The sequence below is a fragment of the Rattus norvegicus genome, chromosome 9 (genome assembly GCF_021556685.1).
Source record: "Rattus norvegicus strain SHRSP/BbbUtx chromosome 9, alternate assembly SHRSP_T2T, whole genome shotgun sequence".
In the NCBI taxonomy this organism is placed as follows: Eukaryota; Metazoa; Chordata; class Mammalia; order Rodentia; family Muridae; genus Rattus; species Rattus norvegicus.
The window spans coordinates 107,137,460-107,165,164 of record NC_141542.1 but is presented as its reverse complement, the minus strand read 5'-3'; the positions used below and the strand labels follow the sequence as shown (position 1 = coordinate 107,165,164).

The 27,705-nt window shown below is 51.2% G+C and overlaps 1 protein-coding gene and 1 long non-coding RNA gene across 5 annotated transcripts in view; one reads left to right on the top strand and one right to left on the bottom strand.

Annotated features, from left to right (window-relative positions):
• Positions 1 to 27,705, top strand: part of Per2 (period circadian regulator 2) — a 42,219-nt gene that overhangs the window by 11,461 nt on the left and 3,053 nt on the right. For all 4 annotated transcript variants that reach the window (XM_087567495.1, XM_087567494.1, XM_087567496.1 and 1 more), the window contains 18 exons: positions 1,788 to 1,909; positions 2,640 to 2,841; positions 6,595 to 6,646; positions 7,435 to 7,577; positions 8,980 to 9,058; positions 11,552 to 11,658; positions 12,136 to 12,289; positions 12,573 to 12,681; positions 13,877 to 14,002; positions 14,515 to 14,599; positions 16,522 to 16,684; positions 16,775 to 16,881; positions 18,343 to 18,507; positions 20,013 to 20,252; positions 23,362 to 24,158; positions 25,557 to 25,743; positions 26,408 to 26,600; positions 27,483 to 27,633. In XM_087567495.1, coding sequence (XP_087423621.1) covers positions 1,788 to 1,909; positions 2,640 to 2,841; positions 6,595 to 6,646; positions 7,435 to 7,577; positions 8,980 to 9,058; positions 11,552 to 11,658; positions 12,136 to 12,289; positions 12,573 to 12,681; positions 13,877 to 14,002; positions 14,515 to 14,599; positions 16,522 to 16,684; positions 16,775 to 16,881; positions 18,343 to 18,507; positions 20,013 to 20,252; positions 23,362 to 24,158; positions 25,557 to 25,743; positions 26,408 to 26,600; positions 27,483 to 27,633 — 3,182 coding nt within the window. The remainder of the gene's footprint in view (positions 1 to 1,787; positions 1,910 to 2,639; positions 2,842 to 6,594; positions 6,647 to 7,434; positions 7,578 to 8,979; positions 9,059 to 11,551; positions 11,659 to 12,135; positions 12,290 to 12,572; positions 12,682 to 13,876; positions 14,003 to 14,514; positions 14,600 to 16,521; positions 16,685 to 16,774; positions 16,882 to 18,342; positions 18,508 to 20,012; positions 20,253 to 23,361; positions 24,159 to 25,556; positions 25,744 to 26,407; positions 26,601 to 27,482; positions 27,634 to 27,705) is intronic.
• LOC148003848 (uncharacterized) lies at positions 3,041 to 7,384 on the bottom strand. Its single transcript, XR_015629244.1, has 2 exons — positions 6,970 to 7,384; positions 3,041 to 4,872 (listed from the first exon to the last, which is right to left on the bottom strand). It is a non-coding gene; the product is annotated as an uncharacterized LOC148003848 (long non-coding RNA).

The window sequence follows — 27,705 nt, the reverse complement described above, 5'->3', positions numbered from 1 at the left end:
CAGTCCTCCTTCACTGCTCCGGCCCAAGATCTGCACAGATCAGCCTCCCGCAGATGTGGTTGCCCTTGACTCCCAGAGAAGAAGGGAGCACTGCCCAAGCAGAAAACAGGTCATCCTCCCCAAGGTTCAGCCTGAGTCGCCCGGATAGATCATTCCAGGATCGTGTGGCCGCAGGCATTGGCAGAAAGACATGTTTAGTCAGTCGCTGGGCAGAGAGATGTGAGCCCTGCAGTTGCTCTGCTGTGGAGAAAGCACCTTCATATAGCCCTGGCTCAGAGTGCTAAGTGTTTAGTCCCTTTTCTTTCCAGCCGTGGATGGTGGAGGATGTCCCTAGCTATGTGCTTGGACTTGCAATGAACAGGTAGAGGCAGACATACCTCCCTCTGGGGCAGGAAAGACAGGTGCCATGGGGAGGTGACATGGAAAGCACAACCCCCTCCACCACATCACCCATGTGTGGCCCTCATGTGAACACCACTCCACTGCACGACTGTGCCTTTGATCACAGTCACATATATGTGCCGAGGACTGAGTACTACATGTTACAAATACATGTCAAAATAGACAAAGCCAAAAGGCTGCGATGTAGGCAGTGTGGGCTTTGCCATCAGTGTTGTTGGCTGCCATGAAACTCCCAAGCACATAAGCCAGGCTTGTGGCCTGTAGCCTAGGTATGAGCTTGCACTTCAGACAGTCTCCTGCTGCTGAGTATCTGGACAGCTTGCTGTCAGTCGTAGTCATGTTGCTGGTATTGAACTTGGGTCCTTGGAACCTCATGTAGAAGCGTTATTCTGCTGAGTCCTGGCCTCTGTGCATGTTTGAGTGCTGTCTTCAGCCTGAAACCTTGGCGGGCTCCTTTCTAAACTGCTGTCCATTTTGGAAGATTGGTGTGGTCTAAACAGTGCTGTCTGCTAGCCAGGGCTGCTTAGGGTTTTCTTGTTTGGGAACCTGTTGCTTTAGGGCCCTGACTGTGGGGCCTGTGCCTAAGGAAGTCGCTGCTCTCTGGAAAGAGCAGCCACATGAATCAGTCTGACCTAGAGGCAGCTCACTCTCCAGGGACTGCTGGTTTGCGTGCTCCGTGACTTCGGAACTTGGGAGTTCTGCCAAATCAAGAATGTTCCTAAGCCTTCCAGCAGAGAGCATGCTCAGAAACTTACCAGTCTGTGAAGGTGGAGAGAGCAACATCAGATAAGACCCAGCCATGAGTCCAAAGACCTCATTACGACACTGCAGGGACACATGCTTGGCTGGATCCCAAGGTCAAACTGCAGGACACAGCCACCCTAGGTTCCGTCTACCTAAGGGCATGTGGAGCTTTAGAGGCAGGAGCGGACGTACTGACTCCGTATGCAGTGAGAGTAGCCATTCTGGCTGGGCCCCCCAGAATCCCACCAGATACGAAGTGAAGTCAGATCAGTGGCCATATTATTTGTAGACACTGCTCACAGCACCCTCTTTCCAATGTGGCTTCTGGTACCTGCTCCTCTTTCAAGCCTGTGTGGAAGTTTCTAAAGGGACCACCCAGGGCACAGGTGGCAGGGATCCTAAGTATGACCATTGTGATTACGTCACACGAGTTTTTAAATTCCTAACAAAGGCCCAGTGTGTCAGAGAAGGTCTCCAGTCTGCTCTTGAGTGCTGGCCAGTCATGTCTGTGCATCCTCCCCCTCAATCTATCTCATCCCATTCGTTCATTTGAGAAAAATGGACACCCCCCTGCAGGGGCCAGCAACAGTGTGCTGTCCTGCAGGTGTCTCTGCTGAACATGGGTGTCATTTCTCTTATAGCTAATGAGGAGTACTACCAGCTGCTAATGTCCAGTGAGAGCCAGCCCTGCAGCGTGGATGTGCCTTCCTACACCATGGAGCAGGTTGAGGGCATTACCTCCGAGTATATTGTGAAGAACTCGGTAAGTGTTTTGACAGGGCATGAGTTCTCCCTTGGGTAAGGCAAGTGGTCCACTGTCAGGAGGTGGATCTCTGGATAAAATCACCAAGTTGGCAATTCTCAAGTGAAGTCTTCATCTCTAGCTGACTCTGACTCATAGCTCCCAGTACCAGAGAAATCTAGAAATCTAGCTGTGATAGAACTCGGTGCTCCTGCTTTTTGTAGCCTCAGGATGAAGAGACAGATTTAGTAACCGCCTGTTTGTCCAGGCTTCATGGTAACGAAGTCTGGGTCCAAAGCCCATATTTCTAAATGTCAGGTATAGTCTGAGAGAGGAGAGACCCTATTCCCGGATTCCCAATTAGAACAGACAGTAACCTGTGAGGATTCTGCATGTACTAGAGCAGTGCTAAACTTGTGTCAGCCTAGCTCCTTGAGCCTCCCTACCTCTTTCTGCCTACCAACTCCCTCTAAGGAGGCTGGCCTATGCTCAGAGGGACAGGCCACCCCAAGAACCTGAAAGAGACCAGCTGGCAAAGGTCACTTGGCCAGGCTAGGGGAGCACAGGTGCATTAGGCTGGCCTGATAGTGTTGTATTGGACTTCTGCATTGGAACAGGAAAGTCAGGTTGGCCAGGACTGGGGAGGTCCAGACGCACCATGGCCCTCATGGTGGGGTGCTCCTACTAGCCTTGGTGACTATACTGTAGTCCATAGTGACTATAATCACCTGATCATGCTTTCCACTTCCAGGACATGTTTGCTGTGGCTGTGTCCCTGGTCTCTGGGAAGATCCTGTACATCTCCAACCAAGTCGCCCCCATCTTTCACTGTAAGAAGGACGCCTTCAGTGATGCCAAGTTTGTGGAGTTCCTGGCTCCCCATGACGTCAGTGTGTTCCACAGCTACACCACCCCTTACAAGCTTCCGCCCTGGAGTGTGAGCAGTGGCTTAGGTGAGGTCCTGGCTGCAGCATCTTGTCCCGTCTGGGTCGGAGTGTGGAGGAGGCTGGTGGCAAGGGCAGAGGTTGGGAGCTGGCTTCCCCTCTCAGTTGTGTCAGAACGACCCACAGAGCCACCATGATGGGTTGCCCAGCCACTGATCTGTCTAGGGCAAGAGGCAAACAGTTGTCTCTAGAATAAATGGTCTCTTTGTAAATTTCAGAGTGTCTTTAATATTAGGCATTTTAGAAACAGAGTTATCCAGAGCAGGAATCTTGACATAACTGCAGTGCCGGGAGTTGGGTGCCTCCTGTGAGGCAGGGGGATGATCCGTGGTACGACAGCTGCCTGCAGGCAGCAGCTAATCTCCTCATGGGTTAGCTGCCATGATGTTGAGGTGTGGCATTTGTCAGGGTCACTTTCCAGGGAACTTCATCTTAGCTGGAGGCAGGATCCTAAGTATAGGTTTTAAAGCTCTCCGGGCTTGCCCGGCGCTTTCTCCACTCACTAGCGAGCATGTACACTGGCTCTGTGATCCACTGTGTCCGGGCTTCTCACCCTTGCCCAGCTCTCCCTATCTGGTGGTTGGACCACTCTATGTCTTCTCTTTGTACAGCCAGTTGGCATTCTCCTTGTGCCTTGAGTTCCCCCATTCAATCGGCTGTAGTCTGAGTATGGTTTGTCCTCTCAAACTCATGCTGGAATTTGCTGATGCCCCAGTCCTGAGGTGGGACCTTGAGGTAATGCAGTCATGAGGAGAGACTAATGCCTTTTTCCTGGAACAGACTTCCTTGTCAGGACTCAGCTAGCACTGAGGGAATGTATGGGTCACTATAAGGCAAGGCTGCCCCTTCTGCATATGTCCTCACTGTTTCCTGCCATGATTGGAAGCAGCACATGGCCCTCTCCAGCAGCATGGCAGATCCTTGCACTGTGCTCTTGGACATCCCAGCCTCCGCAACCATGAGCTAAATTACCCCATCTTCCTCCAAAGTCAGCCTGTGGCAGCTTCTTACAGCAACAGAAAATGGACTGAAACAGTTCTGCTGCTGAGAACGCCGTGCCGCTGCACTGAACCCTGAAAAGTCAGAGACCAGATCTGGAACTAGGAAGTGGGGAGCAGCTGAACTGTTTCAAAATGAAAACCAGGAAAGGCTCGAGTGTTGAGGTTCGGTTCTGGTGTGGGGGCAGAGGAAGACAGGAGGACTGGGGCTGGGGGAAGCTGGAGGCTTTTCTCATCTGCATAAATGGTTGTGACCAGCATGCTGATGAAGTGTGGGAGGGAATAGCTATGTTGAGGGAGAATTACGGTCTGGCCACATACAGAGCGGAATGCAGGGACGCAGCCAGCCAGATTGCTAAAGGATTCCATGGTAGGAGATAAATAGCAATGAAGACCTCCTCATCACAGGGGGAAGACCTGAAGGCACATCAGAGATCTTCAAGGATGCCTCTGATCCCCGCATCCGTGCGTAGTTCTCACCAGCTCTCGATGTGGCCTCAGTGCTACAGGCACAACCCCTACATTCTCCACCAGGTGTAAGATAAGCCTTGCCGGTGTCCCTGTGGGGCTGATTCTGCAGGCAGGAAGGTGAGGCATAGCTTCTTGTGCCACGGGAACAGAGCTGCCCCAGAGAATAGCACCAGTACTGTGCCAGCCAGTGCTGTCAGGGGCTGCCATCCTGGGAAGCTAGAACTGCCGAGCCACCAAAGGCAAGCCATACATCCCAGGAAAACCACAGGCAATCCTAACAGCCAAAGCTGAACTCAGCCCAGCAAGCCGTGGGGCGGAGCTACTCGCTGCTTTAGGGGTCCTGTCTTACCCACGTGCACCAAGTGTGTAGCAGGTGCTGGGGTAACAGGATGATCCCCCGGCTTTAGGACAAGGCCACTGGGCTCTAGTTTCAGCCTTTTGTGAGGCCCGTTGTCCCTTCCTTCTGGCCAGTCTTCCTCTGGAGCAGCGTATCCCTCGTCCTGTGGCCTTGGAGCAGATGGTTGGTTTGAGCTCACAGCTGGACTTTGGATTTTCCAGTTGGCACTGCAAACTATGGGGTAGACTTGATTATAGTTTTGTTATGAGGAAAGCGTGAGCTATGGCAAGCCAGAAGGGCCACCTGTGGGCTGCTCTCCTCTCAAACTCAGGCTAAACTTTGGTTACTTGTGGAATGTGGGATGACTGTTCTTTAAGGAGGTGACCAAGTCACACGGAAGGATTGGCCGTTATGCTTTTGTTCTTTTGGGACTGGATTACCGTGACCATTCCACACTTCCACACTGGCAGCCCCTCTCTCCTGCCCTTCTAGCTACAGGCCTCCTGTGGTTGAACTCTGCAGTTCTTTGTTGTATTTTGCCAGCTTCCTCTGAAGACTCTGACTCTGAAGGGCCTCAGGGCATCCAGGGTCACAGCCCTGCCACTGGTAGAGGCATGAGGAGGAGCTACTGACAAGGGTAGCCAGTAAGAGTTCCTTAGTGTCTGCCCACCCATGGCTGATGGTCACAGCCCATCATGGGCTTTGGATGCCCAGAGCTGAAGATTGTAGCTTCCCAGAGCAGAGGAACAAGGACAGCCCCAGGATTCCTCTGGGCTTGTCACTGGGAACTCTCTGCCATCCCGTCTGTGGTTTACACAATGGCTTCCCAACCCTTGCCGCCACTACCTGGAATCAGTGACTCTGGCCAGCTCCAGGACCTCTCCCATTGACAATCCCCCCAACCCCATTCCTATTCTGTACAATCCGAGATGGACACTGCCTTTGTGTCCTTCACTAACTCAACAACCATAGATAGCCCTTCAGTGGGCAGCCTGGGGCAGATACACCATGTTGTTTGAGGGTATCCTCTGAAGGGGATACTTTCTCCCTAACCCTGAGACTGTTAAAGACGTTTGCAGTGTGAGTGAAAGGAGCATGGCTTAGGATGGAGGAGTGGAAAGGGCTGGGCGTGTGGATTGACAGCTGCAGTCTGAGCTGCCTCTCCAGAAAGAGGCCAAAGTACGTTCTGAACAGGAAGGAGAACCTGGTGGCCTCAGAGAGGCCTTCAGCAGGCTGGTAATTCTGTGTGGTTTTCTGTAACTAGTAATTTCCTTGTGTTCCTTCATTTCTTTCAAATGGAAGGAATACTCTATCCAAGACAAAGTTGAAGGAGTTTCTAACCTTCAAGCTGTTAGAGAAATGCCTGCTCCCCTTCCCTGACGTGAGGTCCAACCAGCTCACGTTTCCCAAGACACTGTAAATCTTAAAGTAAGTTGGTATTTTAGAAGGTGTTGCTATTTTCAAATGCCTCGAGACACTTCTGTTAGAAGCAGGAATTTCCACAGTGGCAGTGAGAATGCCCGGGGTCTATCAGTAAGTTCATACATCCCATGTTTTCCGGAGATGACTGTTGGCATGTTGGTAGCGCCCCTGTGCACCGTTCAGAAGTTTTAAACTTTTGTTTAAACATGTTTGCTATTAAATGTGTTTGCTAGTTCTCACCAGTAATCCCAGCACTCTAGAGGCAGAGGCTAAAGGATAGTTGCAAGTTTTAGGCCAGCCAGGGCTACATAGCAAAACTCTGTCTCAAAAAGGAAAAAAAGACCTTCCTAAAGACAAGGCTGTAAACTGGTAGAGCAGTGTGATTTGGTCAACGGCACCCTTTGGAATTGTATCCAATATAAAAGCTCTATGAAGAACTTACTTTGTACTTGGGCCACCTCACAGTGTACACCTGTGAGGTTTGACTTTGTGCTTATTGACACGGGAATGACTAACTCTGGGTTTCTCTTGCAGATTCTTTCACTCAGGAGTGCATGGAGGAGAAATCTTTTTTCTGCCGTGTCAGGTAAGTCCACTGCCTTACTCACTTTCAAACTCAGAAAACAGCCACCTGTACTTCTGGGAGAATTGGGGGTATATTGCTTGTCCCGAGACCCCCCCATCCCTGACTCTGAGACCAGACATAGCTTCTGCAGAGCCTGTGTGAAACCCCCTGGGATGAGTTACATGCTATTGTATAAAGGGAGGGACTAAGTCAACCTGCTCTTCCTCAAAAAAGGCAGAGTGCCCCCCCCCAACTGCCCTCTGTTGCTTAAGAAGACATTTCCTAGGGCCCTGGCCCAGGCAGTGCTTATAGCCTGCATTTCTTGGGTTAGAGTCATAGTATACCTTGCAGGCTCTTGGTGACCAGGACATCCAGGAAGTATCAGCAGTGACTCCATTGAGAGCAGGGTCCAGAATCTCTCTGAGGAAGCAACTTCCCATTCCCAATTGTTTTCCCTTAGTCTAACTGCAAAGTGCTCAAGAGAAAGGCAGAAAGGCCTCATTCTGCCCACTGTGTGGACTCTGACCATTGACCCTTCAACGCGGGTCTAATGGAGAGCACCTAAGGATGAACACTGGCCAGCATCTCCAGTGGGCACAGATGTGTGCTGCCTCCTGCATGGCCTAGGTTCCCACTAGAGGTTTTGCTGTGCCAGTCTGGCTGAGCATCCTTGGCATCTGGTACAAGAAGTGGGGGAGTCACGTAGCCCTCACAGACAGCTAGGAGTGGGGCTCGCTCCAGGCCAAGCCTTCTCTTTGTCATGCCTCAGAACCTTGACCCACGCTCTCTCCACACTCCTCTCTCTACAGTGTTGGGAAACACCACGAGAATGAGATTCGCTACCAGCCCTTCCGCATGACACCCTACCTGGTCAAGGTGCAAGAGCAGAAGGGCGCTGCGAGCCAGCTCTGCTGCCTGCTGCTAGCAGAGAGGGTACACTCAGGCTATGAAGGTATAGCCGTGCCTGCCCGGGGAGCACCACTCTAGCTCATCCTTCTTGCCTGTGGTTGACACACGATGTCTAAAATGTACCTAGCTGCTCATTCGCCTTGGCCTCTCCCCAACCCTGCCAGTCTCCTTCTCTGAATTCAGCACAGTTCTCTTCGCTATGTGGCTTTCCCCACAGTGGCGAAGGCAGCTGTGCCTGTTCGCCCTCCCCTCCCCACAAAGTGGCACCAGCTCTGAGACCTCATACTCCCCTTACCTTCATCCCTCACCGTGCCTCTGTCTCATGACTGAGTACTGCCCTACCCCCCAGAAACCCACTTACTCCCTCAGCCTCCAGTGCCGGGCTATCCCTGTCCCTACCTTAGCCCATCCTGACTTCCGTCTGGACTGCCTTCCTCCAAACTTATGATTTCTGTTGAGCAGGAATCTTCATCACGCCCTTCCCTCTGCCTGGCTTTCTCTGCAGCTCAGCCTGAGGCCACTCACCTATCCTAACGCCATCCCACCAGTGAAGGCTTCTCAGGCCACTCCGCCTCCTGACAATCAGGTTTTTCCCACAGAACCCAAGCTGTACCATCCTGACTGCCCTTCTTGGGATTCCTCTTAAAATACTGTTTTCTCATAAGGAGGTTTTACGTCTACTCCAGTGCCTGGCTAGAAGCTGTTTGTTTTCTCAGTGTCAACTCAGGAGTCACAGGACTAATGATCCCCTGACAGCAGCCTCACCCTAGCACAGGAACACTCAGACTGGTTTCCCTGGAAGTGCAATCTTTTAATTAGCCATGAGTTTTTTGTTTTGTTTTGTTTTTCATTCACTTCCTGAAAGTGATAGCAGTGTGTTCTAACATGATTTTTCTCTCTAACGTAGTGATGTCTCTCTGCATCCAGAACATTCTCTTTCAAATGTTCATTAAGAGTATATCAAGGAGGAACAACTCGTTACCCCAAATGATGACTGTCCTTCAAGAACCAAAGATTTTAGAATTTGATATATGACTTCCTGTATGGAATGTCTTATCTCTCCCACCCCCACCTCCTGAAACTGTCAAGTTCTCTCGTGCGATGACATTGGCAAACCAGACGTCATATAACTCATCTTTATAAAGGCGATTTCTTTAGGTTATTGTAGTTTTCATCTTATAAACCATGAAGGTTGTCTTCCATCCTGGGGCCGCGAGTCTCAGCTATCATGTCAGCTCCCATTGGCTCCCAGAGAGGTTGAAGAGGCTGTCGTGGCCATCTGGTTGGGGCCTGCCCTGCCTTCAGCACGGTGGCTCTGTTACTACTCAGTCTACCTTCTCACTTTCTCATTGGCTGCCCATCACTCTCCATCCCTGAGGATTTCCCTAGTTACTGGCAGAACAAACCAACCAGGTTTCTTAGAAGTGGAAATTCTGTTCTTTCAGCTCCTAGAATTCCTCCCGAGAAGAGAATTTTCACAACAACCCACACACCAAACTGCCTGTTCCAGGATGTGGACGAAAGGTGAGTGGTGTCTCACTGTTCATGCCGCACCCGCTGTCATTGGTCTGGGAATCAGTACTGTGTCCTCCGTGTCACCAGATCCTAGGACAGGCACTCAGGGTTTCCTCATTGTCCTGGTAACAACTGAAGTGATAAAAATGAACTTTCTGCTTTTGCCATCATTGCTGAAGACAAGCTTGTGTGTCATTGTCCATACCTGGCAATCAACAAAAATGTGTGGCTGTGCCATTTTACGACACAGTGATGCCTCAGTCGGACCACATACCCTGTTGTGATCCTGGTATCTAGTGACAGACAGGCTGTCATAATGCCGGGCTACAGTAGGGTAGTAGCCACAGCTGCGCCCAGTACAGCACTGTTGTTTCTGGCTTATGGATTCACAGCGTGTCATTTTAGCAAGTGCTCCCCTTTATTTCACAAGACAGAGTGTGGAGGTGCTGGGCAGCAACCTTACACTTCTGTGCCCTGTGTTCCTACCTTGCATCAGCAGTCAGGCCCGGTGACTGGTCTGTGCTGTAGGAGTTCGGCTCTCCTTGCACAGTAGAATTGCCTAGGGATGCATTTTTCAGGCTATGTCTCACTCTTACAGAACATGTGACTACACAGGCAGTGAAGTAATTTGAAATGACGCTAACATGTTCATAAGATCCAGTTGCGGTAGCACACACTTGTGATCCTGGCGTGACGACGGGGCTGAGACAGGAACATTTGGGAGCTCCAGATCCTACTTCAAAAGGAAGAAAAGCAAGAAAACAAGCACCACAGTTTCTAAGAAACGGGTGCTGTAGATGGGGATTAGCTAGTTGAGCCTGCCTTTCTCACCCTACTCAACACTGTCTAGTGGGTGTTAGTACCATCGGGAATGGGATGGGTGTTGAGGGCTAATGTCAGGAGCAGATGTTACTGGCAGGACCTCAGCAGGAGTCTGTCTTCTGGGGTCCCCCTCACATACCTTTCCTTAGAGAGTTCCTCAGGCTTGTCTCGCTGGGTCTGCCATAGAGGGTACTGTAGCTGGCGTAAGAGGTCCTGACTACATTCAAAAGTACTTGGTCTCAACAGGTTGTGGTCCACTGTGCCTTCTCCTGGCTCCTTGACAGATGAGGAGTAGGAGATCAAATGGCTATTAGGAGTGATTTGGAGAAATGTGTCTTCAGAAAATACCACAGGAAGTGGACAGAGAAACAAATCAAGCCACCCCCTAGATTCTGGAGGATCGGGTTCTCCTCCTCTGTCAACCTGGCAAGGGACACGAGGTCTCTTCTTCTGAGTCATGCTGCATTGCCTCCAAGAAGGTTCTGCTCTGCGGGCAGCCAGAGACCTGCCACTCCCTCCCTTAGGAGTGTCCTGCAGGTCACCTGTGGTCCAGGTCCAGAAAGAGAGTATCAGATGCAGATCTTGGGGCTGAGTGTACAAGCCACCTAAGACGCTGCCATTACTACCTAGACCTAAAGACTGTGTGCAGACTGCCAAATGTTTTGCTCCAGCTGTGGGGAAGAGGGCAGGCTAGTGCCTGAGGGAGCCAGTCTGCCAAGTTCTCCCCGACGAGTGGAAGCTACAGGGCCCCTTCATGGAACCCTGTGGTCAGGACCAAGCATAGAGCCCTTCCTCCTCCACTTTGTTCTTCTTTTCCTCTTTCTCTCCCTGCCTTCCCCCCACCCCGCAACAACTTCTTCTTCCTCTTTCCCCATTCTTCCGCCCGTCCCCCAATTCCTCCAGCCAGGCTCGTATTGGGAGGGCGCCAGGAACATCCTGTACACTCTGTCTGAAGGGAAACAGGAGGCCTAAGAGTGCGTGTGCCTCAGGATAAAGTCAGACCTGGAAAAAGTTCCAGTCTGAGGATGTGTGTAGAAGGCCTTACATTTGAGCAGAGGAGAGTTTGAGGAAACATCTGCTGGGATGCTGGAAAGCCTGGGGAAGAGGAGGCAGCTAGCCAAGCTAGGTGCAAACAGGCATAGACAGCTGCCTCGGTTCCACCCCTACAGTGACTTGAAGACCAGCCCCAAGCACCAAGGGACTTCCACTTTACAGAAGCACAGACAGGCACTGGAGCAAGGGTTCTAGCCAGTCATGGGGACTTGTCGGGGAGCCACAGGAAACGACCTGCTATAGGGGGTCAAAGTGGCATCAAAGTGACAGAAGGAAGACATTCTGACTTAGAAAAGACAGCTTTCAGCCAGAACTGGTTAAACAGAGATTCATATTAAACTGGTCAATATCAAAATGAGACCAATATGTCATGATGTATTCTTTTAGGAGGTTGAACACCATGCTGTAGCTTCCAGCCTCATTACTGTCACACTGAAGGGATGCTGGAATGCTGCCAAGCTGAGACTCCCTGCCCCTGCCTCTGCCATGTTTCCATCTGGGGGGACTTTGGCGCCTGCGTCTGTCTCTGGATGAGGAGGTGCCCTTGGGATGGCCCTCCCTCAGAATCTGCCGGCTCTGCCTGACACTTGTATTCCACGCTGACTGCCTGTGTCCCTCGCCTTGCAGGGCGGTCCCCCTCCTGGGCTATCTACCTCAGGATCTGATCGAGACCCCTGTGCTCGTGCAGCTCCACCCCAGCGACCGGCCCTTGATGCTCGCCATCCACAAGAAGAGTAGGTCATCTTCTCTAAGCCCCGAGGCCTGTGTGCTCTGGCGCTCAGAGGGGTTGGACCCACTGGGAATACTGCGCCCTGGGAGCTGCCCTGCTTCCTTGATGAGACCTGGTGCCATCAGCTATGGGCAGGCTGGGGGAAGAAAACTCAAAGGGTTTTTGGTGACCCATTTATAGTTTTGGTGTCCATGAGTATGAGGAGAGCAGTTAAGCAGTGGGGCAGGAAGGTTTCGACCATCCTTGGGAGTAGACTGCACAGGACCCCTCCAAGACAAGCCCTTGGAGACGTGGGTAGCACTGAGAGATTTGCATCTTGATGTAGGAGATGAAACTGCCACTCCTGGAAACCATCCCTGCTGGGGTTTGAAGCAGACACAGGAGTTGAAAGCAGAGGCTTTGGGGAGGTGACCTTGGCCAGCCTATGTGTGTCTGCGCTCTGTCTCACACAGCAGCCCTGAGACTGTCTCTTACCGTCTAGTCCTACAGGCCAGTGGGCAGCCTTTCGATTATTCTCCCATTCGATTCCGCACACGCAACGGGGAGTACATCACACTGGACACTAGCTGGTCCAGCTTCATCAACCCGTGGAGCAGGAAGATATCCTTCATCATCGGGAGGCACAAAGTCAGGGTGTGAGTGCTCCCAGGGTTCTACTGTGGGTTTTGGGGGATCCTGGCCTATTCTCACTTCCCACCAGCAGAGAGCAAAGATGGAGGCTATCTCCCAGTGGGGGAGCCGCTGGCCATGTGGCCGGCAAGAAGATGACCTGCCCACGTGGGAGGAATGCTTGTAAACGAAGTTATTGCAGCTGGGGGTCTGTGGGGTGGAGATGGAGATTCCAACCCCAGTAGGCAGTGTGGGTACCACGTTCAGGCCAGCCAGGCCCTTCTGAGGAAACAAATTCAAATCATGCAGAGGCCCTTTGAATGAGGATGTGTTCGCAGCCTCCCCTTGCCCAGAGGAGAAGACTCCGCACCCCAGCGTTCAGGAGCTCACAGAGCAAATCCACCGGCTACTGATGCAAGTGAGTGTTGAGCCGCCATTGCTCTGCTCTGCTCTGCCTGGCCCCACAGGTCTACACAGGTGGACCACGTTTGGATAGTCTTGGTTGGCCTGAGAACTACCAAGCACCCTCAAGTTTTCCTAGTGTTAGAATCCTCCGTGACTCAGACTCAACCATCATGTTGAGTAAGCAGTTGAAGGGTGTCCATACCCACAGTCTGTCCTTCAGTCCTGATGTGATTCCCACTGGTGTAAGTCCTACTCTTTCCCAAAACACCGTCAGCAACCCTGGCGACTTGGTGACATCACCCTCCAGTAAAATCAGTTTAAGCACAGTCAGTCCCACTACTGAGTGGATGTCCCCATCTTGGTTGTAGGATACAAAGTGTGACTGTAGTTGAATTGGTTCAATGTTTCTAAAACTCAATAGACTGAAAAAGACCTCAGCTGTGCAATAATTAGCTGGCTGAACATCGTCTTAGTCAGGGTTTCATTGCTGTGAGCAGACACCATGCCCAAGACAACTCTTATGAGGCAAACATTTAATTGGGGTTGGCTTACAGTTTCAGAGGCTCAGTCCATTATCATCATGGTGGGAACATGGCAGCATCCAGGCAGACATGGTGCTGGAGGAGTTACAAGTTCTCCATCTTGATTGGAAGGCAGCCAGGAGGAGGTTCTCTTCCATACTGGATGGAGCCTGAGCATTAGGAGCCCTCAAAGCCCACCTACGTAGTGACACACTTGATCCAACAGGGCCACACCTCCTAATGGTGCCACTCCCATAGGCCAAGCATATTCAAACCCTCACAAACATGTTCCTTTTTATCTTCGCCCTTTGTTTTCTTTTGGGGGGTAAGGGGATGTTGAGATGGGTCTTTCCGTGTGCTCTTGGCTGGCCTTGAACTCCCTCTCTATACCTGATTGGCCTCAAACTCACAGAGGTCCACCCACCTCTCTGCCTCCCAAGTGCTGGGATTCCAGGCATGGGCCTGCCTGCATCACCTAAACATGTGCCTTTTAATGGAATCTTCTTGGTGACTACACACCAGAGATTATTAGGACACCAAGAATGAAGGCCAGACACCTTGGGGTTCAAGCTCCCCTGCACTTGTCTTCTCTGAGTAACTGTGGGCTGGCTGAGACCACTGTTTGAGCTTGACTTGTGGTGACCTCTTCTACCCCTGTCTACCGTGATCTGTTTGCTTTTCCCCCAGCCTGTCCCCCACAGCGGCTCCAGTGGCTATGGGAGCCTGGGCAGTAACGGATCCCACGAACACCTCATGAGCCAGACATCATCCAGCGACAGCAATGGTCAAGAGGAGTCTCACTGGAGGAGATCCGTACGTCCCTCTCTGTTCCTGTCCCTGAGAAAGCAAGTTCAGCAGTGCCACTCCTGAGTTAGAAAGCACGAGCAGTGATAGCCAGGCAGTGGCCGGAGCCCGTGGCTCAGTCGCCTTCTCGTCCGGCCCAGTTCCCCTGAGATTTGCTTCGTATTTCCAGTTGCCACAGCTGCCTGTAGTTAAATACATAAAGGAAAATGACTTAGGTGGGCAAAGCCTCGGAAACAAAACCTTAATTGGAGGGTGGTGTGGAAGCCTCAGCAATTCCTTTATTCTGTGTTTCCCATGGGGATCATGGGAGTTGTCGCCAGCTCCACCTGGCTCCTTCAGGATTTCCGAATCTGGGTTGGAATGTAGTGAGTACGTTCCCTGTGTGTGCGGGCCCTGGACGCTGCCCTAAGTTACTCTCTGTGCCGCTCCACCCCCTGCGTTAGCTTCTCTGCCCTCACTGTGGGGGACGGTCAGAAGGTCTCCTAGAATGAATAACGTGTTCCTTATTGTTTTTCTTCAAGGGAATTTTTAAAACCAGTGGCAAGAGTCAAAGCAAAAGTCACTTTTCTCCTGAGTCTGGAGGACAAAAGGAAGCCTCTGTTGCAGGTAAAAAGATTCCTCTGGCTCCTCTTGGAGCCCTTGCTCTTGGAAACTCTCATTTTTCCTTAAGAAATCTACATTTATTCTTCTTTTTAAAAAGAAAGCAAGCCATGGCTGGAGTGATGGCTCAGTAGTCGGGAGCACTGGCTACTCTTCAATTTTGGGTTCAGTACCCACATGGCAGCTCATAACTGTCTGTCAAACCAGTTCCAAGGGATCTGAAACCCTCACACAAGACATACACAGAAGCAAAATACCAATGCACATAAAATGAGAGGAAGGAAGGAAGGAAGGAAGGAAGGAAGGAAGGAAGAAAGGTAGAAAGAAAGAAAGGTAGAAAGAAAGAAAGAAAGAAAGAAAGAAAGAAAGAAAGAAAGAAAGAAAGAAAGAAGTTAAGAAAGAAAGAAAACTCCTGGTGGTGGTGGCTATATCTTTGATCTCAGCAACTTGGGAGGCAGAGGCAAGTGGATGGATCTCTGAGTTTGAGGCCAGCCTTGTCTACAGAATGAGTTCCAGGACAGCCAGAGCTGCACAGAGAAACCATATCTCAAAACAAAACAACAACAACAAAAAGAAAACAAAAGACACCCCATGCTCTTTTGTGTGTGTCTCAGGACGGCAGAGGCAGGGACCGGGCTTTTCCGGCTTATTGCTCTGTTTGAGGTCTGGGAAGGTCCCCTCCTGAGTGTGCTTAACTTCATCCTTGCTCTGCAAAGAAATAAGGGCTGCCTCTGTCTAGCCAAGTGCAGGTCCTACTGTCCAGCAGGCCCTTGTTACACTGTGGACCACTAGGGCTGCAGTATGTGGCTCCTTTCCCTAGGAGCTGCCTACTGAGTGTAATGGGAGCTGTGGCCATGGGTCTAGGAGTGTGTGACATCATCTCACTCTGCAAAGTAGCAGTGTAACCATGTGCTCACACTTCATGCATGTACAAACTAGCATCTACAGGCACATACACACACACACACACACACACACACACACACACACACACACACTTGCCTTGGCAGAGTTCTCAAAAACAGACCCACCTACAGTAGACAGTAAGGTGCTGGCTGTTGGGCATGCACCAGCGAATAAAGTATCGCTTGTTGCTTAAGATCTCTCAGGAGGGCAAGCATGTGGTTCCCATGGTGAGCACAAGCCACAAGTGGCATCCACAGCCTAGTCCTTGGGCACCCATTGCTGTGTGATCATTGTCATCAAAATTGTCCCTTAGATACTAAGGCAGAAAGTCAAGGCAAGCTTGGGTTCCATAGTTTAAAGTCAGCCTGCCTCCTGGGTAACTTAGTGAGACCATATCCCAATCAATCAGTCAATCAATAAAAGAAGAAAGAAAAGGAAAGCCAGGTATGATGGTCCCAGCACTTGGGGAGGCAGAAGTCAGCAGATCTCTGTGAGTTCAAGGCCAGCCTGGTCTACCTAACAAGTTCCAGGTCAGCCAGGGCTACATAGTGAGACTTTGTTTCTAATAAATAAATAAATATCTAGTGATGGAGGGGCTACAGGGGTAGTTCACGGGAAAGTTCTTGAGCCACACATGCAAGGTCCTAGCCTGTGTTCAGTCTAGCCTGCCCTGCCCAGGAGGATAAGTCATGTGGGATCTAACTGGCCACAAGTTCAGTATTTTAAGACCCATCCTTTTCCACCCTGAGCTCTGAGTCCTGAGAATGGCCCTGACATGAGCAGTTAAGCCCAGAGAGAAGCAGGCCTCAAGTGGGCAATAGGTTACTCTAAGCTCCCACTCCAGCTGTCTGACCCACAGGGGTTCCAAATGCAGACTGTCACTAGAGTCTCTTATCTGTACATTACGAATCCTTACTCCTGTCTTTGAGCAGAGAAAAATGCTTTATAAATATGTAAACGTTTCCTTTGACAGATAAAAGGTATTAAATGAAAAAATTCGTATGTGTGTGTGTGTTTTTCAGAAATGCAAAGTAGTCCTCCAGCTCAGGTGAGGTCTGTCACCACCATGGAAAGGGACAGCTCGGGGGCCAGCCTACCCAAGGCTAGCTTTCCAGAGGAACTAACCTATAAGAGCCAGCCTCCTTGCTCCTACCAGCAGATCAGCTGCCTGGACAGTGTCATCAGGTACACAGGACACATCTGATCTCTCCTGTCATTGGTATCCTCGTCTCCCCCACCTTCTCACCCACATGATGCCTTCCGACCTTTATGCAGGTACCTGGAGAGCTGCAACGAGGCAGCCACCCTGAAAAGAAAGTGCGAGTTCCCAGCCAACATCCCATCCCGGAAGGCCACGGTCAGCCCTGGGCTGCACTCTGGAGGTATATTTTCCATTAGGAGCTTTCTAACCTGTGGCCCCGTCAAGTCTCCTGGGTGGGGTCAGAAGCCATCATAAACCCTCGGGTGTCCCTTCTTCCCCCTGAATTAATTTTTCATAGTTTTGTAGATACACCAGCAGTGTTTTTAAATGGCCAAAGTAACAGAAAGTCAATAAATACCCTTCTTGCAGGCCAAGGTGATGTCTAGTCTCAGAGCACTAAGCTTTGAGAACGGGGACCTGAGAAGCCTGCTGGTAGCCAGGGGACAGCCATGGGCTCCCCTCCCTCCTCTGGCTGTACCAGCCTCAGTGGTTCCGCAGCAAACACCTCCTAGTCTATACAGAGGAGCCTTTGCCTGTGAGCCCTAGTGTGCCCTGTGGCCATTCTAAAGCTCAGGCCGATTCAACCCTTGGAATTCTGACCAGGGTCGCAAAGGAATCCCATTGAATTTAGTGGTTCATCCCAGCAATCTCAGCACATGGCTGGCAGAGGACCATGCAGAGTTGGAGGCCAGCCTGGGCTACAAAATGAGACTTTCTCTCAAAAAATTACAAAAAGAAAAAGAAACGGGGCTGGCAAGATGGCTCTGTGTGTAAGGGTTGTTGCTGTGCTAGCCAGCCGAACAGCCTGGATTTAGTCCCCAGATCCAACCAGGATCCACGGAAGTTTCCTCTGGCCTCCCCGTGCACTGTGGCACAAGAGTCCATACACGCAATAATGGTAAAATTTTAAAGAAGAGATAAGAGTGTCCTGTTTATTAAATGAAGCACAAGAGAGTAAATTGGTCATGCAAGGAACAGAGTGGACAGCCCAGATTACCCCTGCCTCCTGCCTATTGGAGAAATTCTTTTTTTTTTCTTTTTTTTTTCGGGGCTGGGGACCGAACCCAGGGCCTTGCGCTCGCTAGGCAAGCGCTCTACCGCTGAGCTAAATCCCCAACCCCTATTGGAGAAATTCTTGCTACACACCAGAGGACTCTGGCTAGACCCACAGCCATCTAGAACAGTGGTTCTCAACCTTCCAATGCTGTGACCCTTTAATACAGTACCTCAGGCTGTGGTGGCCCCAACCATAAAGTTATTTTTGTTGCTACTTCACAACTGTTATTTTGCTACTGTTGTGAATCATCTGTGTTTCCCAGTGACCCCTGTGAAAAGCTCATTCGACGAACCCCCAAAGGGGTTGTGACCCACAGGTAGAGAACCACCGGTTTAGATCACACACACACACACACACACACACACACACACACACACACACTGCAGATGTCGTGGGCTCTGAGAGTGGCGTTCAAGTTGCTCTGGTCATTTCCTCTTCCCCTTTTTCTTGAGGACAGGACCAAGCATCCATGGGGCAGGGGTACAGCCAGCCACGGCCCCATAGGTCCCTTGCATCTGCAGCTCCTTAACTGGACAGTGGTATTCATCCTGCATATGTGTTTGCTTCTGTTTTTCTCTCATCAAGAGGCAGCGCGGTCCTCCAAGGTGACCAGCCACACGGAGGTCAGTGCTCACTTGAGCTCCTTGGCGTTGCCGGGCAAGGCCGAGAGTGTGGTGTCCCTCACCAGCCAGTGCAGCTACAGCAGCACCATCGTGCACGTGGGCGACAAAAAGCCACAGCCTGAACTAGGTACGTACACCAGAGACCCCTGGGAAATATCAACAGCAGTCTGAGTTTCATGAAGAAACTCTGGAGGCTGGGAGATGGCTTGGTGAGTAAGAGCACCTTCCGTGTAAGCATAAGAACAAAAGTTCACATCCCCAGCACTCGAACAGAAAGTAGGCCATGGTCAAGACCAAAGCATGCCTATAAGACCAGAACTTTTGAGGGTGAAGACAAGAGGGTCTCTGGAGCTTGCTGCCCACAACCCTAGCCCCAGGGTCAATGAGCAGTCTTGTCTCTCAAAGGAATAAGGTGCAAAGTAACAGAACAGGACACCTGGCATCCTCTTCCGGCTCCATGCACAGACTCTCACACACACACACACACACACACACACACACACACACACACACACACACACAAGCGTGTATGCACACACCATATGCTTGTACACATACATTTTACTGAAAGTGAAAATGCGAACTTCCATTTACTATGAACTATTACGTTTATTCAAACTTACCAAAAAAGTCCCAGGAAAGGTTATTTGGGTACTTAAAATTCAGAGGTGGGATGTGGCCAGCTAGGGCCCAAGTCCAAGTCTCTGCTGTTCTCTGGCGCCACCTGGTGGGAGTTGTCTGCCTTAGTGTCTGTTCCGTATAGTGCAGGCCCAGTTTCTACATAGGGGGAAGAACCAGAACACCTTGTAAGATGACTGATTGGGGCTGAGTTCTCTTAAAATGAGGCTTTGAAGCCAGAGAGATGAATCAGTAGGTAATGTTCCTGCTGAGCCAGCATGAGGCCAGTGTCCGTCCCTAGTACCCACAAAAACCCAGGAGCAGTGGCCTCCTATGTCATTTTAGCACTAGGAAGGCAAAGATGGGGACTTCTGGGGCTCACTGCCAGGCAATATAACTAAGCTGCTGAGTTCTGGGTTCCATGAGAGCTCATACCTCAAAAAGTAAGGTGGAAAACAAGGGAGAGGACATCCAAGTTGGACCTCTGGCCTCCTCACCTGCATGTGTATACATACATGCACATATACTTGAGTGCACACATGCTTACATGCATATGTACACACACATGTACACACAGTAAATTATAAGCTTGTTACCACAAAGAAGGGAACGATGGGAAGCAATGTACCCCAAGGGCTTGGCCACCGTGCTCTGACCTCTCTGCTTTGTAGACTACATAATCACAATGGCTACCATGTGTGGTTCTGAACTCTGGAAGATGTAGTAGCACTTTGGCTCTGTCCCTTGTGTATCAAAGCTGAAGGCAGCTTTGGAATGTCTTCAGGCCCAGAGTAGAAGCCCACAGCTCCCAGTTTCCTGTTATTCATAGTCCTGATACCTGACCCAGTGGATGTTCAGGGCTCTGTTTGCCTCCTGGGACTCTTGGAAAACTAAAGTAGGCCCAGGGAATGTTGCTGCCAGCTGTGGGCATCACGGGTCAACTGGGCGTGAGTTGTCTGTACAGTGGGTTGCACTAACAAGTACATACTAACCAGAGCCTGCTTCTTGTTGCAGAGACAGTAGAAGATGTGGCCAGTGGGCCTGAGTCCCAGGATGATGCAGCTGGTGGCCTCAGCCAAGAAAAGGGGTCTCTGCAGAAGCTAGGCCTCACCAAGGAAGTTCTGGCTGCACATACCCAGAGAGAGGAACAGGGCTTCCTGCAGAGGTTCAGGGAAGTGAGCAGGCTCGGTGCCCTGCAGGCTCACTGCCAGAACTATCTCCAGGAGCGGTCCCGAGCCCCAGCAAGTGATCGAGGTGAGCTGAGCATTGTTAAGCACTTTGTTCTTTTTCCTAAGATCCGGTGATGCTGGCCTGGCACTCACAACAATCCTCTCGCCTCAGCCTCCCTAATGCTAGGATTGCAGGTGTGGGCCATCGGGCCTGGCTCAGCATACTGTGCTTGAGAGGCCTGCATATGGCACTAACACACTGAACTGTGCCAGGTCTGAGGTGTACATGTGGAGTAGCCATGAAGCATGGGAACTCTTTCGAGAACACAGCTTCATGTCCCAAAGGGAACTGTACCATAAATAGTTGCAGAGCGCTAGGCTAGCTTCGACAGGTTGCTGGGGCTACCCCCCACCCAGTTAAGACCCCGGGGTAAGTTCAACCTGCAAAGAATAAGCATTGCACCATGAAACCCTTAGCAGGCAGCTCTCGAGAATGGAGGGATGGTTTCCCTCTTCCTGGGGACCCACCGTCCTGGCCTGGGGCTGCCCTGTGCATCCAAACCACAGCCACAGCCATTAGCATGAAACTGTTCTTCAGACCCATAGTCCCTGGGTGGTCTGAGGGCTTTCTGTTACAGCAACCTGCTCCTTGAGTCTGGTCATCTGTCCACGCACTCATGATGGGATCTGGCTCAGCCACACCACTCACCTGGCTCCTAAGCCAAACCTCCTTTTTGTATCTCAGAGGCCAGGGGCCACACTGGCCCCCGAGATACCAGCTCTCCTCTTGCTCTGGAGCACTGGTCCAGGATCACAGCTAGTCAGCCCAGGAGACCCACCACTAGACCAGCTCCACAAACACACTGAAAGGAACTGAGGAGACTATGACCTCTTTTAAAGACCATATCTTTTCTTCTGTCTTTCTTACTTTCGAAGGTAGGGATTGAACTGTCTTCAACAAGCATGCTGTTCTGCTTCTGAGCAACACGCAGGCAGGGTTGCTTTTCTGAGGCTTCCTTCTCACCTCTTTCCAGCCCCCTCCCCACAAAGTCTTGCCACATACAGGAGCCTCAGTGGGAATGAAAGGACGCCCGTCCCATCCCGAGCAGACAAGTGTACGTGGCTCCATTTCCCACACTCCGGGACCCTGCAGTGTGCACATGACATGGATCACACAACCTTCCAGAAAGTCCTGACAACAGCCCATACTGAGCACTGTTCTTCTCTCTGAGGGAAACATTTCCAGGAGGAAAAGCAGCAAATAGAGACAGAATCTAGAGCAGAGCAATGGCTTGGCTGGGCTGTTTGTCTCACCATGTAAGAAAGGTGTGAGGCCCGCCCTGGCACAAGCCCACAGATGCCTCCTGCATACTGTGCCTTATGCCTGTTATTCTGATGAAATGGAAAGAAAACAGGCTCCTGGGCTGCGCCACAGGGAGGCAGTGGGAATACACAATGGAATGTGTTCCTGGGCTAGTGTGACTGTTGGCCAGCTTCCCAGCACTGTGACAACTTATAGGGGGAACATGTTTATTTGGGCTCCCAATTCCGGGGGTTTCTGGCCACAGTTGCTCGGCTCTGTGGGGTAAAGCAGCATACCATGGCAGGAGACTGACTGAAGAGCTGCTCGCCTCCAAGGCCAAGAAGTGAGTCCAGTATCTTAGGGCATGTCCTCAGCAGCTTGGCTCAGCCTTCTAAAAGCTCCACCTCCATCCCCCAGGGGCAGCAACTGAACCCTCAACATGGACTCATGGGTGCTCTAGATCCAGGCAGCCACACCAAGCTCCCCTGTGGCACTGGAACATATATCATCCCTTTAGGAAACAGTAGTGGTAGGTTAAGTGGACCAGCCATTCTGCCATTTAGGGTGTGCACACCAATATGTATTTTTTCTAAATATCAGGTAATAGCATAAAAAGGCAAGATTTTGGGGTTTTTTTTGTTTTATTTCTTTTCAATTAATAGATTTTTGAGAATTCCATAAAACATACTGTTTATATTCATACACGCACCACCCACTCATCCCCGCTACCTGCTCCCAGATCCACACCCCACACCCCACACCCTCCTCTCAGTCTAATTTCTGTTACTCATGTACTTGTAGCTTTGCGACCATCTGTGTGAGAGTAGTTGGCCACCTGTGGGCCACGCCTTTAAAGAAAACATGCTCTGCCTCCCTCCAAAACAATCAACTGTCCAGAGCTCCTCAGTTAGGGTTTGGGTTCCATGAGCCCCTTCTGCCTCCATGATAAATTGTTGACTGGCTTGATCTTGTACAGGCAATCCCAGCTGCTTTAAGTTCATGAGCATAGTGGTCCTGTCAGCTCCAGAAGATCTATTTTCGTTTGGTCCTGCCCAACTTCTGGCTCTTAAAGTCTGCTAACCTCTCTTTGATGTTCTGAGCCTTGGGGTAAGGTTTGATGTGGACGCCCCATTGTGGCTGAGCGCTCCACTGACGCTTAGCTGTGAGTTTCTGTGCTAACAACCATGTACTGGACAACTTGTAACAAACTGCACTCATCTGCGGGTACAGAGATAGGAATTTAGATGTCAGTTTGCCACTGTGTGTGCTTAGCAAAATAATGGTGGTAGATTACTCCTGGGACCTATGATCTCCCCCATAACAGATTCTTGGCCAGATTTACAGGATCAGACACGCCTTTCCTCCTGGGCAAGGGGCCTTAAATCTCACCAGAAAGGGGCGCTGGTTGGCCTCCCCTCCAACAATGATGCCACTCTTTCTCTGGGCTATCTTGTCACACTGGTCATTATTGGAGTTCACAGAGTTCACAGCTAGATTAGACTGTTAGCGTCTTTCCCCCCTCAACAGCCCTCAGAGCACCTTTTAGCATTGTGAGAGCGAGGCTGGGAGGAAATTTCCTGGCCCATTTCAACTTATCTCTCCATGGACATAGAACTTATAAGAGAGAGGATGTGGAACTTCAAGAAGACAGGTAGGACATGGCCTTGTAATTAAAGATGCACTTTCAGGTTGATAAAATTTGGTTTTATGAAAAGCCTACTCCTTTGCTTCAGTTCCTCTCACTGGCCGTGGATTGAGGAAACCTGAGCGTTGTATCCAGGGCTGTGGAATTGAGCCACCATTCTACAGCCCCTGGGAGTTGACACGGTAGGGCTTGTAGCCACTTTGCAATCTTAACTCTAGTTCTTTCTCCACATTTCGGCTGCCCCAGGACTAAGAAATGCTTCTGGAATAGAATCATCTTGGAAAAAAACTGGAAAGAACAGGAAACTGAAGTCCAAGCGTGTCAAGACTCGAGACTCTTCTGAGAGCACAGGGTCTGGGGGACCCGTGTCCCACCGACCTCCCCTCGTGGGCCTGAATGCCACAGCCTGGTCGCCCTCTGACACATCCCAGTCTAGCTGTCCCTCTGCACCATTCCCTGCTCCAGTGCCAGCTTACCCACTACCTGTGTTCCCGGCACCTGGAATAGTATCCACACCAGGGACGGTGGTGGCACCACCTGCAGCCGCCCACACCGGCTTCACCATGCCTGTTGTGCCTATGGGCACCCAGCCTGAATTCGCAGTGCAGCCCCTGCCGTTCGCTGCCCCCTTGGCTCCGGTCATGGCCTTCATGCTACCCAGCTACCCGTTTCCACCAGCAACCCCAAACCTGCCTCAGGCCTTCTTCCCCAGCCAGCCTCACTTTCCGGCCCATCCCACACTTGCCTCTGAAATAACTCCTGCCTCCCAGGCTGAGTTCCCTAGTCGGACCTCGATGCTCAGGCAGCCATGTGCTTGCCCAGTCACCCCCCCGGCTGGCACAGTGGCCTTGGGCAGAGCCTCCCCGCCACTCTTCCAGTCCCGAGGCAGCAGTCCCCTACAGCTTAACCTGCTTCAGCTAGAGGAAGCACCTGAAAGTAGTACTGGAGCTGCAGGGACCTTGGGGACCACGGGGACAGCAGCTTCTGGTCTGGACTGCACATCTGGCGCATCTCGGGACCGGCAGCCAAAGGCACCTCCAACAGTAAGGATTCTCTGCTCTGCCCCTTTCCTGTCAGGGCAGTAGGCCCTACACATGGCGGTCAGCACACACCTGTATGTCAGAGGGACTGCTGCATTGAGGGCTTCCTGGCAGCCTCCAGCCTGAGTCCATCCTACAGGATGTCTTTTCTGGAGTGTGCACTTCATGGTTATGAGGTCATTCCATGGAACAGTCTTTGGAGCTCTGTGAGGAGCAAATGAGGGTGACAGACAGTGCAAATGGAAGGACCAGGAATAGTGTGTGCCTTTGGGTGGCATTTATGGGCCTGGTGTTTCTTTTTTCTTTTTAATTTTTCAAGACAGGGTTTCTCTGTGTAACCATGGCTATCTTGGAACTCACTCTGTAGACCAGGCTGGCCTTGAACTCACAGAGATCTGCCAGTGTTTGCCTCCCAAAGTATTAAAGGCAAGCGCCACCACTGCCCAGATGGGCCTCACGCTTCTAATGTGTCTTAAAAGATTTTGTGGCTTGTTTTTCATTTGAGACAGAGTCTGACTCTATCCCTGGCTGTCCTGGAACTTGCTATGTAGACTAGGTTGGCCCCAAAGTCACAGAGATCTGTCTGCCTCAGCTCTGAGTGCAGGGATTAAAAGCATGTCCTTGTCTGGCCGGTCTACAAAGATGAATGAAACCCAGCACGGGGAAAGGGGTAGGCTCCAGCCTGCAGTGTCCAGGATCCTGCCCACTGGAGTCCAGGCTCCGGGAGCTCACAAGGATGAGAGAGGATCTCTGCTTTTGGCTCAGGAGCCAGTGTGCCTGAGTATTTGTCCCCGAGAGCCTTAAGGACGGTGCCAAGGGCTTTTTTCCAGTAATGGTTTCCAAAAATCTATCTGTGCAGTAGCTGCAGCCCAGGTCAGCCCCAGGCACAGTGTGGCCTGAGCTTCCGGGAATGACCACTGCCATCACAAGGTGTCGGCACTGCTGTTTAGAACATGGGGATGTATAAGTGGGCAGTGGTTCTCCCAGAGCCTCTCTGCCTTCTAAGACACTAGGATCTCAGGTGTTTCCTAAGCCAAGCAGCCCTACTGGGGCTCAGAGCCTCAGTCATGGGTGGCCATGGGTAGCATGTCATGGCCATGCTGCCTGGGAAGCTGAAGAGCATCATGGTTCTTTTTCCACTGGAGTCCAAGCTATCTGTTGTGACTGTCCCAAAGTCACATGTCATTGGGTGGTATTCTTAAAGTACCAGCTGCCCTCTCCCCATAACTACAAAATCTGCTTGCCTGACAGATAAAGGAAAGGCATGTGCCCTGTAACTGATCTTTGCCCGAAAGCACCCGTTGCACTCCCTTGGTTCTGTCCCACCTTGTTGCATGTTGTGTGCTGCGTGCGCTGTCACTATAAAGCCTATGGTCAGCAGTGTGTCTCCTGTCCCTAAAGTGCAGTGAGCCCTCAGACACCCAGAACAGTGATGCCATCTCCACCTCCAGTGACCTGCTCAACCTCCTCCTGGGCGAGGACCTCTGCTCAGCCACCGGCTCAGCACTGTCGAGAAGCGGGGCATCTGCCACCTCAGACTCACTGGGCTCCAGCTCCCTGGGCTGTGACACATCCCGGAGTGGGGCAGGTATGTTTGTGCTGAGGGCACAGGTGTATGCTAGCCAGTCTAGGAGATTCTCGTGGCAGCTCCTCTTGCCCAGTCGTCAGAATTCGGGGTCCTAGCTGTTAGCTCCCAATTCCTGTGTCACTGAAGAGGTTACATTGCTGGGTCAGTCTGTAGATTCCCTGGGCAGTGGGCACACATATGCAGAAATAACTATCAAACCACTACTGCGAGGGATCATCCACATGTGTCCTTGAGCCTCCAGGGACAAGGCCACCCTCAAAATCCTGATGCCCATTCTGCCCTAAGGTGAGCTCTCCTTAACCTGCTCCTGGGCCTCTCTGCCCAGGGGCAATAGCTGAGCACAAGTTGAGCCAGCAACTCCCTCTCAGGACTCTTCTCCACAGACAGTGAGAACCTGGGACAAAGTCAGGGCTCCAAGACTAGGCCCTGCCTGAGCTCAGGTTCACACCAGGCAAGAGTCACTGCCACTGTGCTAGCAGGTATCCTACGTTCGAATCGCCGAGATCATTAAAACTGGAGAACAAAGGGGAAGGGGGCCAGCACAGGCTGCTTCTACCTAAGTAAGCCCACTCTCCGCAGCCGTTGTGGCTGCACATAAGCACATTGTGCAAGAGTTGCTTTCTAATGTCAAGGTTATAACGATTGGCATTTCCTGTATTTGAAGGCAGCAGTGATACAAGTCACACCAGCAAATACTTTGGAAGCATTGACTCTTCAGAGAATAATCACAAAGCAAAAATGATCACAGACACGGAGGAGAGTGAACAGTTCATTAAGTACGTCTTGCAGGACCCCATCTGGCTGCTGATGGCCAACACAGACGACAATATCATGATGACATACCAGCTGCCCTCCCGGTAACTGTTGCACTTCCTGGGAAGCCTAGAGGGCTGGGTAGGAGTTTCCAACACCAAGGTCATCCATGCAGGTGGATGTCCCATGGAGCATTAATCTAGACTTAGCAGAGGCAGTGGAGAGGAACGAGGTTTCTCCTTTGTGGCCCCACTGGACCTGCAGCAGCCTGTCTACTGCCCTGGAGCAGTTAGAACCCTGGAGACCAACCTCTTGCCAGTGGCACACTCCACTTGTGCCATACATGGGTTCAGTGCTGCCCCTTGAGCTGTGTTACCTCAGCCACCTTAGGGGTAAATGGGATGTGTATCTGTCTGAGGTTTAAAAAAAAAAAAAATCAAGGGTCAAGTCGGATGATCAGCCCATGTCTGTGGTAACCCTGGGCCTGTCCCGGTTCTGAGTGCAGGCCAGACTCCCCTATGAAGCCGGTGAGGTCACTGCCTTTGCCAGATAGGGAGCTAAGAGAAAGGAAGAGAGCCCCTGAGCTTCCTAAAGGCAGCAGACCTCTGGTCAGAGAAGCAGGAGGAATGGCTGGGGAGCCCCAGACCTCAAGTAGGAGACAGCTGTGCTCCAGGCTGGTGTTAGCCCAGGAAAGAGACAGCGTGGTCCCAGAGTCTAGATGGTTAAGTCTCCAAGGCTGACCAGTGAGAGCCAGCCCAGAGTTCCAGACAGCACCTGAAGATGCCAGGCTCCTCAGAAAGACTGAAATCGTGTCCTTGATTTTCTTTAAGAGAAAGACTAAAGAATATTTACTATTTAGAGATACAGTTACTTTATCTGGAGGATAATCTACTACTTCAGTGTTGCTATTGAAAAAGAAGTGACAGAAAATGAGTGTATTGTCCCCCTAGCCTGTGGCACTCACCTGTACCTAACTCGTCTTGAAGGGATCTCCAGGCGGTCTTGAAAGAGGACCAGGAGAAGCTGAAGCTGCTGCAGAGGTCCCAGCCCCACTTCACGGAGGGCCAGAGGCGAGAGCTTCGAGAGGTTCATCCGTGGGTCCACACCGGGGGTCTGCCTACCGCCATCGACGTAACAGTAAGTTTGCAAAATCTTCCTTCTCACATAGCACGCCAAGGTTACAAGTCGGGCTGAACATGGTAGCCCACA